General features: G+C 43.9%; 2 protein-coding genes and 1 long non-coding RNA gene across 7 annotated transcripts in view; 1 reads left to right on the plus strand and 2 right to left on the minus strand.

Moving 5' to 3' along the window:
• SH3BP2 (SH3 domain binding protein 2) overlaps positions 1-10149 on the minus strand; it is a 93909-nt gene extending 83760 nt beyond the window's left edge. The window contains exons 1-2 of one of the 4 annotated variants that reach the window (XM_037386227.1): positions 10061-10149; positions 5538-5655 (exon numbers count right to left, since the gene is read on the minus strand). The gene's annotated coding sequence lies outside the window, so the exon portion shown is untranslated. Of the gene's footprint in view, positions 1-5537; positions 5656-8938; positions 9152-9625; positions 9726-10060 lie in introns of those variants that run through there. The other 3 variants (XM_037386236.1, XM_037386221.1, XM_037386251.1) reach the window with 3 other exon arrangements.
• On the plus strand, positions 9839-18034 carry TNIP2 (TNFAIP3 interacting protein 2). Of its 2 annotated transcripts, none has more exons than XM_037386282.1 (6): positions 9839-10458; positions 12883-13188; positions 15094-15177; positions 15730-16011; positions 16381-16500; positions 16995-18034. In XM_037386282.1, the coding sequence occupies exons 1-6, from the start codon at positions 9991-9993 to the stop codon at positions 17274-17276; spliced, it is 1542 nt and encodes a 513-aa protein (XP_037242179.1). In that variant the 5' UTR covers positions 9839-9990; the 3' UTR covers positions 17277-18034. The 2 variants fall into 2 exon arrangements, with proteins under 2 accessions (XP_037242179.1, XP_037242190.1); XM_037386293.1 differs by having other exon boundaries at positions 9840-10080; positions 16995-17943.
• Positions 13020-15100, minus strand: LOC119147389. Its single transcript, XR_005104014.1, has 3 exons — positions 15020-15100; positions 14196-14287; positions 13020-13119 (listed from the first exon to the last, which is right to left on the minus strand). It is a non-coding gene; the product is annotated as an uncharacterized LOC119147389 (long non-coding RNA).
• Positions 18035-18578: the final 544 nt, after the last annotated feature.

An 18578-nucleotide genomic window follows, 5' to 3' on the forward strand; every position in this document is an offset into this window, starting at 1 on the left:
GAACAAATTTTGGTATCTCACTGCTTCAGGATTCCTCATTCCGAAACAGTGGAAAAAATCCTTGCCTGCTTCTGTTAAATGAAAACTGCAAGAGCCATGTAAATGCTATAAAACACTGGTGTCCTCCCAACCTCTTCTTTGGAATGACACTTTGCCACTTACTTCTTGGACTGGGTCTGGTTAGGATGGATTTTCTTCACAGCAGCCCTTACAGTGCTGTGGTTTAGATTTGTGACCAAACCAGTGCTGACAACAGACCAGCGGTTTAGCTGTTGCTGAACACTGCTTGCACAGCACCAAGCCTTTCTCTGCTTCTCACTCTGCACCTCTAAGGAGCAGGTCAGGGGTGGGCAGGAGGTTGGGAGGGGACACAGCCAGGACAGCTGACTCCAACTGGCCAAAGGGACTGTCCATACTATATACCATGATCAGCAATAAAACTGGAGGTGGGTGGTGTGTCAAAAGCAGCCATTGCTCAGAGGCTGGCTGGCCGTCGGTCTGCGGGTGGGAGGTGATGAATGACTGCCTTGGCATCACTTGTGTGGTTTCTTTTTCTTTTTTTCCTCTTCCCTTATTACACTGTCCTTACCTCAGCCCACAGGTTTTTCTTGCATCTGCCCTTCTGATTCTCTCCCTGGTCCTGCTGAGGAGTGGAGCGAGTGAGTGGCTGGGTAGGGGCTTACCTGCCAGTTGGGGTCAGCCCACCACACTCCTCTAGTACCTCTGAAAATCAATAACGCCCAAAGCACATTTTCTTCCTCAACTACTAATCAATCATTTAGCTACTCTCATTATCGCACAAATGAACTCCTTCACTCCACTTCCTTTAGGTTTACAGGAAAACTGTATTTTTGCCTACAGGAAAGAACTATGGACCAGTCTGGCAAATTCATAGCTTGTCTTTCATTCTGAGACACTTCCTGGATAGCTCACAGGAAATAAGAGATGGGGCAGATTGTGTTTCATTTTTTAAAGCTGTTGGGTAAGCTAATGGCCATCCCCGTCGTTTCAGAAATCAGATAATAAACCCTACTACAAAAAGCTGTTTTATCTATAAGTCTCAGCAGTGATGCTGCAAATGTAATAAATAGTCTGTGGATACAATAGCAGCAAAGTTTGTAGGGAGAGACAGACCAACTAATCTGAGGAAGGAGAGATGGTCTCAAAAGGTCTGGTTTTTTCCAGCTGTATCAGAGGATCTAACAAAAAGTCTCTCACTCCAAGCCATACCTGTCTTGTAACAACATCTTTAAGTTTGTTAAAAAGGTGTAATTTCAGTAACAGGAATATTTCTTAAGTCAGTTACATGAAAACCATGACTGGTGGAAATCCTTAAAGTTCAAAACCGGTATTTCTGAAACTAGTGCTTTTAAAGGTGTTGGTGTATTTGCACACACTTGAACTGGAATGTCACAGTTATACTAAATATGACTGACGTAAGACTAGCTCCCAAAGAAGCCAGTATGTAGAGTATTCCAGTGTAGAGATCATTTATTATTTTGTTTATGCAAGGCCTAACATAGTTAACTTTCTCACAGCTGACTTCTAAGCATTTCAGTCATAAGCAGATAAGAGTATCAACAGAGAAGTCATAATAGGTCAGATACCGATGTCATTCTGTTAACTAGTTTTAAGTAAAAACTTTATGTTGGCAAAAAATTAAGGATAAGTGAAAACTGAGTATGAACTTAATTCCACGGACCAAATACTTCATATTCTGCAGCCTTTTTCAACCATCTGCAACAAGTCACTATTATCATTACTGCAAGGTTCAAATGGCAAAGCAAACTAAGATGTTACAAGACTTTGTCAAAGTCAAGCAGCAAACTCAAGGGAAGAGACACTAGAAATCAGTGTAAATCAATTCTCAAATTCTGTTCTCAAACTCACTCCACTAGATGGTGGCCTCTCTATTTGTTCAGTTAAATATATTTGTAGTTCTCATCAGAATATTTAATCAAAACCATACATCCAGGATTCCCTGCAGTCCCTCCTCTACAGCTTAGGGCAAAAAGACAGTATAATTATTTTGACAAATAAACAGTCATCTGCCCCAAAATATACAATAGCCCAGCAAAAATCACAACATATTGCATAAATATGACATAATTAAATGGAGAAAGCACTTCATTTAGAGCCAAAAAGATTTATTCTTGTTGAAACAGGCATATTGCACTGTACCAGAAGTGTAAGTTCCTGTGCCACTTGGTGGTGTCTCAGACAAATTTAGCCATGAAAAATAGCCGTGGTGGCTTTTTTTCAGGAGTTACCAGTTTCAGCAAATGTTATTTCTTCTTACGGTTTCCTGATTTAAACTTCTATAATCCACACATATCTGCATGTCTACTTTAGACTCATTTGTTGTGCTAAGGCTGAACAGATACTGGTACCCAGACTCCTCAGAAATACTATTTTTTCATGTTCCATGAATTCTGTTTGAGAGCAGAAAGTATCATAATGCACGTCTGCTTCAAGTGTGATGGACAACGCTTCTACTATTAAGAACATGCTTACTCTTGCTTATAACAAAAATATATTCAAACAAGAGCTGAAGTTTTCAGCATCTGGTATCTATATGGCATTATTTCTTCATGTCAGTCTACAAAAGAATACATTAATGAAATTCAGCTGAAAACTGCTTTTCCCTGTCCTTCCAGGATGATTGATGAATTTTCTGCTTTATAGATGGACCTCCAGAAGAACACTACCATGCTGTTTCTTACCTCTCAACCAGATGCTAATCAGAATGTTGGTAAATGTTGTTATTTATGTGGAAATGGCATGGTGTGTGGGAAGGGAGTAAATGGCGTACAAGGAAACTTCCACTTTCTTGTTCTATTTCATTAATTCCTCCCAACCTTTCTTCAACTTTCTAGTCCTGAAAACTGTTTCACCATCTAGTACCATGCTAAGAAATGGCCAATATTTCTTTTTCCCTGATTTATGTACAGATTTTCTACTTGACTACAAATTCTTTTGATGTTCCCAATAGGCTTAGAAAATTACCTTTCCCAATCATCTTTTTAAAACAAATATTTAAAACCCAACCCATTTATATCAAACATTTCTCTAATCAAACTCCAATGGTCTGTTTGCTCTCTAGGTCAGAAAAGCTAAAGAACAGAAATGTGTAAACTGATTTTGTTCTAGTTAGAATGAGTGGTCTGGATCTAAGGCACCATGGAGCCTGCATTAGGAAGGTTTATTACACAATATTAATGTATAAAATAAATCCATAAACAATTAGGTTTCCACCTGCAGCCTCTTGTTTCCACTCTTACAACTGAATGCCTGGCATTTAGTCATACTCAGTAATTTTATACTGCTTCCCTCCAAGTTTAGCTTTAAAACTGTCTGGGCTTTGAGGAAAGATGAATAATAGAAACCAGGAAATTCACAGCACTCTGTATTAATCAAAGCAGAAAATTCAATCACTATATATAGAATCCCCAAAGAATCTGTAATATGGATATATACGTTAAGAATGTCAGAGTCCAGGAGTGCTTCCTGCAACCCCAAAAAGGTTTGTCTGGAGTATTTCAAAGCATCAGTTGTTAGGTTAACAATGTCCTATGACAAATACAAGCCAGCGTATCCTGCACTGCTTACCAGGACTAGACATGGGCAAACCCCTAAGATTTATAAACTACAATCTCAAAGAAGCAACTTGCTTCTAAGTAGGAGTGGTAGCTGCAGCGGTCTAAGCCTGTCAGTATGAAAACTTGTCTCTAGTTGCCAATAACCTGTGTTCAATGAACACAGAGCCTTTTATATTCCTGTAAATAAAACTACAGCTCAAAAATCAGTTATCTCATGATAGTTTCCTAAAGGACCAAGTATACTACTCGGAACTTCTCAAATCAAGAGACAACATCAGCAACAAAAATAAATTGCAGTCTGCAAGGACAGACACACTGAACTGGTACTATTGTACCATGGAAAAACAAAAGAGAAACTGCAAAATGTAAAAATATCCAGAAAAAACAGGGCCAGAAATAGCTAAACACTTCAGGGGGGATACCCAGTACAGGACCAGCAAGCCTGCACAGGAAGGTGAATTGCAGCAAGGGTCTAAAGCACTGAAGAGTTACAAGGCATAAGAGTTACAAGGGAAAAAAGGAGAGTTTACCACCTTTGGAAGAAGTGGCAGACAGCTCTGGAGGAATATAAGGATGTTGTGAGGCTATGCAGGGTGACGATAAGAGAGGTGAAAACCCAGCTAGAACTCAGGCTGGCCACTGCCATAAAAGATAACAAAAAATGTTTTCACAAATACACTAGAAACAAAAGAAGGGCCAAGGACAATCTGCATGCTTTACTGGATGCAGGGGGGAACATTGCCACACAGGATGAGGAAAAGGCTGAGGTACTCCATGCTGCCTTTGCCTCAGCCTTTAATAGTAAGACCCGTCACCCTCAGGTTACTCAGCTCCCTGAGCCAGAAGACAGGGACGAGGAGCAGAATGAAGTCCCCACAGCCCAGGAGGAAACTGTCAGTGACCTGCTGCTCCACTCAGACACGCACAGGTCTGTGGGGCCAGATAGGATTCACCCAAAGGGTATGGAGGGAGCTGGCAGAGGAGCTCACCAAGGTGCTCTCCATCATTTACCAACAGCCCGGGCTCACTAGGGAGGTCCCAGAAGACTGGAAGTCAGCCAGTGTGACACCACCTACGAGAAGGGCAGGAAGGAGGATCAGGGGAACTACAGGTGCCAGGGAGCAGGTCAGCCTGAGTGCCATCATGTGGCATGTGCAGGACAACCAGGGGATCAGGACCAGCCAGCACGGGTTCATGAAAGGCAGATCCTGCTTGACAAAACTGATCTCTTTCTATGATATGGTGAGCCACCTACTGGATGCGGGAAAGGCCATGGGTGGTGTCTACCTGGACCTTAGTAAAGCCTTTGACACCACCTCCCACAGCATCTCCTGGAGAAACTGGCTGCTCATGGCTTGGGTGCCGCGCTCTGTGCTGGGCTAGGAGCTGGCCGGGTGGCCGAGCCCAAAGCGCGGTGGGGAATGGAGCTACCGCCCGCCGGTGGCCGGTCACAGGGGTGTCCCCAGGGCCCAGCGCCGGGGCCAGTCCTGTCTCATGCCTTTATGGATGATGTGGGCGAGGGGATCGAGTGCACCCGCGGCCAGTTTGCAGATGGCACCAAGCCGGGGGGAGCGTGGCTGTGCCGGGGGCAGGGGGCTCTGCGGGGGGCTCCGGGCAGGCCGGGCCGAGGGGCCGGGGCCGGTGGTGTGGGGGTCCCCAGGGCTGAGCGCCGGGCCCTGCCCCTGGGTCACACCAGCCCCCGGCAGCTGCGGGCTGGGGGCAGGGGGCTGGGAACTGCCCGGCGGGACAGGGCCCGGGGGGGCTGGGCGGCAGCGGCTGGGCATGAGCCCCCAGCGTGCCCAGGTGGCCCAGGAGGCCAGCAGCGTCCCGGCCGGTGTCCGAAACGGTGTGGCCAGCTGAGACTGAACCATCTTAGTCCAAATAAATGTAAAAGAAACACTTCCTGGGGAAAAGCAAAAGGATTGCTTTCGATCTCACCAGTGTCGTGGCTCTTCATCCTGGTTTTCAGCCTTGCTGTGATTCAGAAACCAAGGTCCTGGGACTCTACCCTAAGCATCAAAACACTTTTTGGTTTTGACATCCTCCAAAACTCAAACTGTGAAAAAAAATGTGTGGAAAAGCCTACATTAGAAATAAACAAAAACCATTCCAAATTTCCTAACTACACTGAAGTATTGTTAAGTGTATAAACAGAAAACAAGAATGAAAGATCCAAATCAGAGTCTCAGTGCAGAGAGGTGGCTACATACATGTGTCATAGCAATGAGTTCAGCTAGTTTCAGGAATACTGAATGCCCTCAAGCCAACCCCTCAATGAGTCTGCCATTCCAACTGCAAAATATGTAGAACATTATATTATCAGAACATCCAATACAGTAAAGCGTACAAAGGATGTTTATCCCTTCCCACATAAGAAGTGTAAACATGGCCGCATCTTGTAATTATTGTTAATCTGTGAGTCACTAAAACACTGACATTCTATTTGTTCACCATGAAAATCAGATTCTTACATGCACATAGAGCTCTAAGACAGGTATCTTTTGTAGCAGTGAGTGTATCAGATGATTTAACTGGGGAAAATAAACCATTACAGGTTTTTACTCCCTCTTGCACTGCAAAATCAACATCAAAGGAAATGTGAACTGCTATTGAATATTTTAGCCTACAGCAGCAAGAGAATTACCTAACTAATCACTAATTTCTCATCAGTTCTGCTTAGGTAAATCAGCTCAAGGCATCATTAGGTCATAATTTACCCACCAGGATAATTAGTGGCGACTTAAGACAATGGGGAAAACCACAGCTTGATTGACTGAACAATGCCTCGAGTTCACAAGTTAAAAATACAGTTTCTTGCAAATTGAACCTACGTCACTATTTGGAAGAATGACAGACAACCTCCCACCCCCATGTTTTATAACCTTGTCCACACAGAATTACGCTTTTAAATATAGAGACTCTTATGATTTGCACTAATGTTACAGAAGTGTAACTACTACATCCAGAGGAATTATTCTTATCAGCTCTAAAAATAACTCATGCTTTAAAATTAATTTTTAAATATACGTCTGTGCATACTTCATCTAACTATATTGTTCACCTTCCTTTCCTCCTGGTTTCCTAAGATCTGCTTCATCTCCTTTTTATTTCTAGGTAGTTATCACTTTTGTTCATACACTGTATGACACTTCTCATGCATTCTAACAGTTGGTTGTAATGTGCATAGAATTACTTAAAGTAACTGTCAATATTTCTTTAACAAAATCTGATTTGAGATTAAATTTTTCTGACGTGACTTTAATATCCTGTTACACCCTATGCTGAGAAAGAGTTAAAATGAACTTCACCTTGTATTTCAACTTGAGACCAGTAAGGTATGGAAAATAGCTTTTTCCTTATATAAAGTAGTGCAGAGCATATCTGTTGTTCGTGCAATTATTTGCTGACCGGAACTACTGGACTTAGTAAGCCTTAATTTGTTTGTCTAAAACTGAAAAAAGACAAACATGCTACTCCATAGGCCAGCTGTTCTGTCAGCAAAACTGCTGAACAGCACGCAAGAGGCAATCCAGGAAAAGCCAGGTACACTAAAAAACTTGTCTCAAGATGTGACTCATCCTTTGGCACCAGCTTCTTTTACCGAATTCCCAGGAATTCCTCTGTATTTCAGAACTGGCAAAAGGAAACAGTCATCTAAGGGCATTCCCGAGAACATACGGGATCCGTTTCTTACTCAAGACTTACGCAGGTTGAATTTCCCTTAAGACAATGGTGTTTTCCTCGGGGGAGTGCAGGCTTTATGCAAGGAACTATTCATATCAAATATTCAGTCATCAGTTGCAATCCTTCATTTTAATATACTGATACAATTACAAATATAACTGTATTATAAAGTATTCTTTCTGATAAGTAACTAAATTCCCTGATGTTTAGTCTGAGGACATCGCTGCCCTATCTGCAGACAAGGGATTTTTAAGTTTACTTGCAGTTTGCTATTTGAACTGGCAGGAAACCAAACAGATTCATCTATTACTAGGGCTTCACTGTACTTTTCTACAAAATATTTTGACAACAAGCAAAAGTAATCTTGCTCCAATTTTTTGACTTAACTCTGACTGTAGCACAATGATGCTGAAAATATAAAATTAAGTCAATGTAGTTTTTTCACTTTTCCTACTAATGTATATGAAAACTATAAAGTGTGGGCACTTTAAAGCAGGAACTTAATTTTCTTCACAGCAAAAACAGTGTCTTAAGGTTGTAGGACATAACTGTCCAAGTAAAAAGCCAAAAATGGTATTCCCTCAGCTTCCACAGATTTTCCACTGTTCTTAATCACAGGGCGTTTACATTAATTAAGTTGAAATAGCAAATACACCACAGATCTGTACCCTAGGCAAGTGTTTTAGCCTTTTCTGTCACACAGGATCTTCTACATATATAAAATTAAGTTATATTTTTAGAAATAGCTAAGCTAATGGACCATTTTCAATGTATGACTCCTAACCTTTTGGATAACCCCTTCTAGCATAATTGAGGTGACAAAATAATGACTTTCCACCTCAAAAAAGCTGAACTGAATCGCAGGATAATTCATGTTGGGAGGGACCTGAGGAGGTCTCTAGCCCAAACTCCTGCTCAAAGTACTTCCAATGTTTGATTGCCCTTACAGGGAAATAGTTTTCCTTCTATTTGATTGCAACCTCTTGTTTGAGCTTACAACCATTGTCTTTGAGAAAGGCTGAAACATTGTATCTTGCGTTTCACATGCACCAGTACCACAAGGCTTCCCATTACCAGTGAAACTGAGTGTCTCGACTTTGAAGTTTGGTATCTTCTTTCATCAGGTTCTGATTGCTGTGAATTTCTCCACACAGATTTTTCACTGCTATGTCTGTTTACTGTGACACCTACCAGTAGCTCAGCTGCTGACACAGCAGGTTGCTCCCTATTACAGTGACTAAAGTCTTCTCTTTTTGTCCCCCCGCCACTTGCATGTGGTGATTTTCACTTGCTCTATAATCGGACAGACGTGCTTTTTGGTCCAGAAACATCTGCGACTGTGCTGAACCTACTGCAATGAGGCTGCGTGCACATACATTATTATACATGTGCATGCATACACACAGAATAAACATGTATAATAATCAAATGTCATCCGGCCTTTATTTTTGTACTTGCTTAAGATTTTTTCCTCCCAAGCTGTTCTACCAGTGTAACGTGGTCATAACTAAACAAATCCAAAAAAATACATGAGTCCAACTTCTCACACTCCCTCCTCCTACGAAAAATACAAGACCAGGGTAACCTCTCCAATAGCTGCTACAGCCTCGGCTAATAGATTCTCTCTCTAGGCTGCTAATAGAAAAGTTATCCACCTCCAGGACGGCCGACAGGCACCCGGGTGTTCAGTGCCAGGCATCTGGTTTTGCTGTCATCAGCTCCACCTCCACGTGCAATCCCGAGGGCACCAGCTGCACCCGGTGACCGAGTTTTGATGACCAGGAGCTGCTGGCCGCCCCGAGGGCTCTCCGCAGCACCTGCGCAGGGGCGCAGCCTCTGAGGGGAGGCGCGCTGCTCTGCCCGCTCCCAGGCCTTCCCGTTGCTGCCGGCGCAGCCCCGACAGGCCGCACAGGGTTCCCCGGGCGCTCCTCCACTGCCGGGCCGGGGCAGGGACTCCGCCGCGCCCCGGGGCCGGGCCCGCGGGCCGCCCCCCGTCGCGCTTGCCCCAGCCCCGGGGCCGCTGCGGGAGGCGGAGCGGGGCGAGCGGCCCGGTCGCGGGGGTCGCCGCCGGCTGGGAAAGTCCCATCCCGGGCCCGGAAATTCCCGCAGCGGCTGCTGCTGGAGCGCTGCGCTACGGGGCTTTCGCAACGCGGGGCCAGCCCCGTCCGCCAGCGCCGCTCCGGGCCGCCCCTCTCCCCTCAGCGGCTTCCCGCCGGCCCCATCTTCCCCGCGACCCCCCATCCCCGGGCCCAGCTCCCCGCTCGGCGGCGCCTTCCGCAGCCCCCTCACCCACAGCCGCCCCCCCTCAGCGGCCCCTCGTTCGGCCCAGCCTTCCCCCGTACCCGCGGCAGCCTCCCGCTCCCGCACTGCCCCCGCGCGGCCCAGCCCCCAGCTGCCTCCTCTCCCCTTCGCCCCGGGCCGGGGTTCCCCGGCCAGCCCGGTCCCGGTCGCGGGGCCGGGTCCCGCACCGGCGGCAGGGACTGGCTCTGCCCCCCCCCGCGGCGGGGATCCCCCCGCGCAGGGGCGAGGCGCGGCCCAGCCCGGCCCACCGGGCGCCGCAGGAAAGCGGCGGCGGCTGAAAAGCAGCGGGCGGGCCCTGCGAGCCCTTAAAGGAGCGCTGCTAGCCTCCTCCCCCGGCGGGGAAGGCGGAAGAGCGGAGCACCAGCGAGAGCAGCCCCGGCCTTGCCTGGCTCCTCTTCGGGTTTATATGCACCTGGCTGGATTGCTGCTCGCCCTGGAGAAGAAGGAGAAGGGGCAGCACTGGGACCGCAGCTCACCTTTCCCGGCCATGTGCTCGGTAAGCGAGGGTAGCAGCACAGACCCCTTGGTGACCCGCTTCAAACAGGTGGAGGAGACGTTGGAGAGGCTGCACCGGGAAAACAGGAGCTTGAAGAATAAAGTGCCTCGGTACAACGCGCTCTGCACCTTGTACCACGAGTCTGCTCAGCAGCTGAGGCACCTCCAGCTGCAGCTGGCCGCCAAGGAGGCGACGATCCGCGAGCTGCGGAGCAGCCTGGCCCGGCAGGCGACGGCGGCGGGCGGCGAGGCGGAGGCGGCGGGCGGGGAGCCGGCCCGCTCGCTGGTGGAGAGCCTGCTGGAGCAGCTGGGCCAGGCCCGCGAGCAGCTCAGGGACAGCGAGCAACTCTCGGCGCGACGAATGGAGGCTCTGAACCAGGTAACACGGCGAGTGCCCTCCAGAGAGCGCGGCCAGGCGGCAGGGTGCGTACCCCGCGGGGCGGCAGCGGCGCTCCCGGGGGGCCGCGCCGCCGCGCTCCGCGCTCGGAAAAGGCGCGGTGCAGGCTCGGTCAGCGCGGCAGTGCCCGGACCGGAGGGTGCGGCCGTGTTGCACGCCGAACCGCGCGCTGGTGGCTGTGGAAGCGGAGAGAGGCGGGGGGGGGTGGCGGGGGGGTGCGCCGGCAGCGGGGGGCGAGCGGCGCGCACGGGCCGGGCCGCAAGCTGGCGGGGCAGGGCCCGGAGCAGAGCGCCGCGGGTTCGAGCCCCGCAGCGCCGTGCGGGGTGCGGGTGACAGGCCTGGCGCTGGCGGTGAGCGTCCCCAGCTGGGCTGTGCCCAAAGCGACGCAGTCACTTGTATGCAGCACCGGTGGGCCCTGCATGTAAGTTAAAGAAGGGAAATCATAAAATACTCAGCCAAAAACTTACTGTGGTGTTATAAATCTTCATGTGACTGTTTTTACAAGAAGGAAAAATAGTAAAAATCTTGAAATGCGGAAGCTCCCTATTACCTACTGAAGACCCGTCTCTTGACCTGATGCAGCAGTTTTGTGCTGTAAGATAAACAACTGATGCCACCGCTTTTGCTATTCAACCGTTTGTGTTGTTTTTTTTTTTTTTAAGTGCACTTAAAAATGGTGGTTTGTACTGACATTAAGGCAGCACGTTAAGACTTGGAGAAATAACTGGCAAGTCTGGATTGTGAGGAGATCGATAATGGAGAGTGGTATCTTTTATGGCAGAAAAAGAAGTGTCTCGAAACTGCATCCGCTCCCATCTGCCACAAGTGCTATTTTTGTTACTGTCACTAAGCCTTACCCATGTTCAGTCTGAAATACGTAAAGAATTTTAAAGCACTTCTTTAGATACATAAAGGAATTTCCAAACTGAGAAGTCAATACTTAAAATTGAAACAAGTATTTTTGGCATAAGTAATCTCTTGACTTAATGCTTATACAAAACAATTTCCATATATGACACTGACCTAAAATACATTTAAATAAACTCAAGTTTAGAAATCTGTAATGAGAGATGATCTTATTCTGCAAAAGACACTTTGCAGACAGATGACAAACCTGGGGTATCTGGATATATTTTGAAGTCTGACACTGAATGTCTTTAATCTATAGCAAAGTGGAAATTTAGCACGATGCTGAAGAATTCAAAAGTCAGTAACAGGAACAAGTGCTATTTCTGTAAGTTAGATATTAATGTTATTATTTTTAGAAATAAATACTTCACGCCCAATCAGAAACACTGAAATCATTGCCACTAAAAATAACAACAAAAAAAGACATTTTGTGAAGTCCAAGGCCCATATGTTGGCAAAGAGTGCTCCCTGTGATTTACAGCTCCATTAGCACTTCTGAAGAGCTGGCAGGGTAAAGTCAAACTTGTACCTGTTTCATGGTCTACGCTGGCATCTAGGGCATCACTGATTCTGGCAAAGCAGTGCTGCAGAGACTTCTCTGCAGTTACCAGCATCCACTACTTTTGGAAGATAATCAAGCACAAGCTACTTTTGACAAAAGTCAGGACTGGCGTACTTCACATGTATGGTACTACAGAGCTTGCCAGCAAACTTCTTCCTTCTCAAAACACCTGCAGAGATGTTAACTTAATGCAGTCTGGATGATCCCACAGAGCTTCCAATGCAACAAGAACATGTGGCAATGAGATCCACACTTGTTTTGCAGGAGTACGTCAGACCCCCTCATGTACCTTGGAGAGTCAGCTATGGCCAAAATAGAGTCATTGCTGCCACATGGATTTAATTTTCTCTTTGCTTGTCCTTAATGCTCGTCCTTTCCCTAGGTGAGAAAGTTGCTGTGTATGTTCCCTCTGCTTTGTCCTTGTGACAGTGCCAGACAATAAAACCACTTTGCTGGTTTCTGATAAGATGATTTTCCAGTTCTGTGTTTGGGTGGGGTTTTTTTGGTTGTTGGTTTTTGTTTTTGAGGAAAATCTCTGCTATGAGGCAATTTAGAATGTAGGACCAGTAAGCATTTCTGAGCCTTCATAGTTACTCCTTTTAAGCTACTTCGTTTCCTGTAAGGTACATCTTTAGTTAGTTGCACATCTTTTCGAAAAACCTTCCTGATTTTTTCCTGCTTGTTTCTTCATACTGTTGACTAGGAAGCGCTTGTATAGCTGTCCAAGCAGTTCTTGATTTTGATGGATTGATCTGTCGATTCCAAGGCTGAGTGGTTATACAGAAATGAATTGGATTTATTTTACTTTTTAAGTCACTTTGCAATGAGCGTAGAGGCAATATGGAATTCCTGCAATATGGAATTCAGTCTTAAATATATTTCAACATATGAGTTCACTTTGCTTTTAAATAACTTCCCCTCTCCCTTATGTTTAGGAAGTACAGAAGTTGAATCAGCAACTAGAGGAGAAAAATGGAGAGATACAGCAGATGATAAATCAACCTCCATTTGAAAAGGAGAGAGAAATCTTACGACTTCAGAAGAGCTTGGCAGAGAGAGAAAAGGCTCAGGCCACCAGCGATGTTTTGTGCCGTTCACTCACTGATGAAACCCACCAACTGCAACGCAAATTAGCATCCACAGCAGAAATGTGTCAACATCTGGCAAAATGTCTAGAAGAGAAGCAAAGAAAAGAGAAGGGGAATTCAGATGACCAGACACTTATGGGAAGATCTGATCAGGTATTCTTACTGCTACTATGTCTCTTTAAAGTCTTATTAGTTTCTGAGGTGTTAAGTTAGCATATGATAGTTTTAACGGGAGAATGGTGAGACATATCCCTTTAAATAATTTCATGTAGGGTGAAAAGGCTACCATGGCAAGGCTCTAAGTAATTCACAGTACCAAAAATACAGGATGGAAGCAGTTGTCCATCACTTGCATTTTAGCCATCTCACTTATCATCAGAGGCTTTTTTTTTTTTTAGGGAGGAGAGGATCCTGAGAAATCCCTTCCAACCTCAGGAATTCCATGATAATTCTTCCCTGCATATACAGGGGACAGTATCTTCATACCACAGCATGCCTCAGTGAATCACTAGATGGTGCTGTGCTTTTGAAGGTGGTATCTCCTGATTACTTGTTTAAGCATCTAAATCACAAAACCAAGTAGAGATAATTTAAAGTAGTATTTATATTAAGAATGATATAGCACGTGATCTTCTTAGATCAGGATTTGGTGTTGCACATGTAGTACAGACCGACAGAAAGCTGGTTAAGGAAAAATGAGTCAAGGTGTGTGCTACTTCCCCCCCCACCCACCCACCCCCCGCTGGGGTTCCCCCGACCTCCCAGTGCAAGGCAATGTTTCTCTGCAGCAGGGATATTTAGAAGAATTGCTTCATGATAGGAAGGTGGCAAAAATGTTACAAAGAAACACCTGGATTTTGATGTACTTTCCTAATGGCTGTGTGGCTTTGAAACCACATCATCAACTTAGCTGAAGTTTTTCAGCGTAGTGTAGAATAGATTGTGGTGTTCTCTTGTTCCAGAAGTCATGATGGTTCAGACTCGTTAGATAATTATGAGAATACCATAAGGAAATAACATTAGTGGTGCTGCCTTCAATAACAGAGAACAGAGTATTGCGTGGGATGCTACAGCCAATTCTCACACACAAAAAAGAGAAATTCTGTCTCATGCTCTTACTGCTATGTAGTGGTAATGCTGTGTTTCACATGATCACTCACCTATGCTTTTATGACAAACTATACATGCTCGGTTCTATTTTGTAAAACATCCCAGGAGCATTTCCAACAAAACCAATTCTCATTAGAGTTACCTGTAAGAAATGACTAGATAAGAGAAAAGGACTTTTTAAGGGACTGGAAGCATTTAGTATTATATATTTTACGTGTAATTGATAGACAGGAAACTTGATTGACTTTGATATATGTAATAAGTAGCTAACCTTGTACAGCGGGGACTTCCCTGTTGAAGAAGAGAAATTTCAGATGCAATTACTAGCTGATTCTAGGGAATTTTGTACAAAAGTGTTCTATATTACTCATGTACACTGGGGTTTTTTTAAGCAGATGTCAACTGTAAAAAAGAGGTATCATTTCAGTCAATTATTTAGCAAGCAGGGTTTTTCTCAGTAATTTCTTCCTAGTGCTGGCCAAAATTGACAGTAATAACAAAGCAAAATGAAAGCCTATCTGTGTCTTTGTCATGCATTCCCCCACTCCAGACTAGTAGTTTCTACTAGAACTTCCAAGGAGTTCATGTAAACTGTTAAGGTCTGCTGTCATCAGTGTAGGCCCTCATGCGTGTAAAATCCCGTTACCTTTAGGAGGCTGAGAATTTGGTAAGACAGACACCACGCAGATCTACTTAAAAGCAATACTGAGGTGGTAAAAACCGGAGTACATTTTTGCTTTCCTTATTTATTATAAAAGCTGTAGGCTATACTATTAGTATTTGTGAATAGACTATACAGAAATAAGTAGACCTAGATGTACACATTTGTTTCACAAATAGCAAATAGTTTGAGGAATTTAAAAAAATTACTTACAGTTTAACAGCATAGCTAAGCAGCATTTGCAATTTTTATGTTAAAGTAACACTTCCTTTATCTGAAAATTATAGCTTTTAGACAATGAAACTTCACTTCAAGCTCTTATCTGCAACCTACAAGATGAAAACAGGATGTTAAAACAAAAAGTAGCTCATGTGAGTACTTTCATTTTGTACAAGAGTAAGATTTGATTAAGTATTTTGAATTACAGTAAACTCAAAGTAGGTAAAGCCTGGTTAATCTAATTAAATAGCAGTTTAATGTGAGTCCAAAATTTTCTTAGTCCTTTCAACAAGGCATGTAAGTCTTTATTCTCTTGGCTAACAACAACATTATCTTTAATGTATTGGGTGTTTGTTGTTAAAAATACACTGCAGAAGAGAATTTCAGTGTTCCTTCCACACATCAGTATTCCACCTCAGAAGAACAGCACTGGGCCCAGGGTGACTGCCAGCCCCTCCCATTCAGTATTATTTAATAATGTCCATATGGACTGGTGAATGGGGAAGGCTGGCTGGCTGTGAAGACCCTGGCTTACGGCGTGGTAATCTGCTCCCCTGTAAGGTGGCTTAGCCACACTCAGTGGTTCAGCCAGCATATTATATAATCTTTTAAACGAGTTTTGGTCCTGCATATATGGACACTCTATGAACGCTTGGATGTTTGTGTCTTCATGCTCTTCATGAATCTCCTGGGTAATCTTTCAGGTGGAAGACTTAAATGCAAAGTGGCAGAAATACGATGCAAGTAGGGATGAGTATGTGAAGCGACTCCACTTGCAGCTAAAAGAGATGAAGTCACAACTGGAGCAGCAGCATGGTGTAACTTCCACACAAACGAATTCTGACCTGATGCACAAAGAGATACTCCGGTTAAACAAGCTACTGGAAGAGAAAATGAATGAATGCATAAAAACAAGGAGAGAATTAGAAGATGTGAAGAAGGCCAGTGAAGGAGATAATGAACGCATACAAATGCTGGAGCAACAGGTCATTAAGTTTCTTTTTCCTATAGGTGGGAATTCTTAGTTTCTCCCCAGACAACTGAAATCCAAGGGGACAAAATGAAATTAATTCTTTTGACATTTGCTGCTGATCTTGCCACATTTGGCTATACAGATAAACCACAGATTTAAAGGAAAATTACTAAAGAACTGCGTGCAGTTCTGCTGCCTTTAATGCAAGATGTCAAAGATCTGAAAAAAATTACTAATACCTTTAAAGTACAGATAAAATACAGAAGATTACTTATTCCCAGAATCTCAACGTTTTTACAAAAACAAAGGACTGCCTCAGCTTTCTAATCTAACCTGCCAATGCTCTAATCTATGGAATATTAACATAGTAATTATTTTTCAGGTCCTAGTTTATAAAGATGATTTCACATCTGAGAGATCTGACAGAGAACGAGCACAGAGTAAAATACAAGAGCTTCAGGCAGAAGTTGCATGTCTGCAACACCAGCTAGCAAGACGACAGGTAAGAACGCAACAAGTTACTTTTTTTTTTCCTCAATTAAAGCATCTCAGCCCGGATTCAGGACTAAAATATACTTTAAAAAAAATATATTAGTACTTCTAAAACCAATTCAGCTCTGTGCAGCTATCAAAACCTTACATTATTTTGTAGTCAGTTCTTACAGAGATGCTCCCCAATACACATGTAATACCCCTTTCCAGACCGTTTTTCTTATATTTTGGATCAGCATAGTAAGGGTGAATTCTTAGAAGGAGGAGAAGGACAGCTATGAGTCTTGGAACAGTGGCATCTTTCAAGAGCGTACTGGCTATATTCTGTGTTTTCTGCAAGCCTTCTTTAACAACTGTGTCAATAAAACCGCAAAACCTGATGCATATTTTATTTACAAATCTTCTGATAAGAACGAGCAGTGTTTCAAATACAGATGATAAAAATTTTGTTAAAGAATAACTTTTCAGTGCATCTTTTTCAAGTGCTCTCCTTTCTTTTTCTAGGATTCAAGAGACACAAGCAGTCATTTCAGAGTTCACATTGGTAACCAAAATCATATGCATGTACAGACAAACGTTGAACATCTACTGGGCAACAGCCCAGGCCAAACAGGCATGAGAAGAACATCTTCACAGTCTGAACAAGCTTCTCCTCCTGCGGACAATGGAAACTCAGGATCTGAGGGCAGGGCACAGGGTGAACTTAGATGCCCTCATTGTATGAGGTTTTTCAGTGATGAACTCAGTGATGAATTCCTCAAGCATGTTGCTGAATGCTGTCAGTGACCATGTCATGGGAGGCATTTAAGTCAATCACTACTTTATAGACAGTAAAACTTTGCTCTATACATATCTCCTACAGTCCTCAAACAGAGTAATTCAAATGGACAGCTCTTAGGAATTAGGAGGATGAACAATATCTACCTCTTCTTTGATTTCACCTTCTCTTACACTGTATGAAAGACTTCAAGATAAAGCAAGGTGCTTTTATGAAGAATTAGTTTTGGCAGCTACGAGGAAGGCAAGCATAATACAAATTCTACTACAAACTAAGCTGAAACTTACAGTGGTAGTTCGCTTCAGAGTGCAGCTTGACTCATATTTGAGTCTAATTCTTCACAGCAGTCTGAAGGCTTGTGAAAAAAATTATTGAACTTACTGTCTTCCAAAAAGGTAGGCTGAAGAACGGGGGAGGAGCTTTTTGGCAGAAGATAGGAAAAAGTCTTACTGTGCTTTATCTGGATTAAAAGCGAAAGTATTTTCTTGTCTATTGAAGGTGAACTTTCAGACATCTTGCCTGAAAATCCTTGTGCTCAACTAAAATCAGGAGAAGTGAAGAAAACATAAAAGGGCTGGTTGTTGACTAAAACTAGCTTGTCTTTTTGCACAGAAACAATGTACAGGGATATTTATTTTTTCTGTGCCAGAAGTAAATATTTTACACGTTTGTAAATGTGTATTAGTGTAATTATTGATTGTATTCTTATTTTACCCAAGAATTATTTTTATAATAAAAGTGATTGTGCAGTTGCTTTACTACATTAGTAAAGTGGTCAAAAACAATCTCTTTCAGTGTAGGTATTGAAATGTGAAATAGGCCCAGTAACTTAACTAAGGGCAAACTAAATGTTGTTGTTTCAGATAGGAGCTATTACTTCAGCAATAACTAGTGTCTCAGACTATTTTCAAATATCATGAAAAATCACTCCTGATTTACAAGAGAAAGAACGGCCTTTCAGATGCACAGGAACACCTTGAACACCCTGCCCTGCCACACATCTATGACTACACCAGTGCTAGTTTAGATTTCTTCTTCTTGTCCTATCTACCCTGGAGAAAACTTAAAAGAGCAGGGGACTGTTTTGAGAAGTATCAGAAGATAAAGTGTACAGATACAACAAGGTCACAGTTTTTTCAGCCTTGGCTCTGGGTGTTTCTCACCATGTCAGAGCTGGACTTGAGGATGGGATAACAAAGTAAAGGCCTAGTACAACCATGGCCTTTCATAATTCATGGAAACTCACACTGGATAACGCTCCTGTCTTCTGCTTTGGTTCCTGCCCAGTACTACCCATTAGGAGTACTGTG

Source organism: Falco rusticolus, chromosome 1, assembly GCF_015220075.1.
Source record: "Falco rusticolus isolate bFalRus1 chromosome 1, bFalRus1.pri, whole genome shotgun sequence".
In the NCBI taxonomy this organism is placed as follows: Eukaryota; Metazoa; Chordata; class Aves; order Falconiformes; family Falconidae; genus Falco; species Falco rusticolus.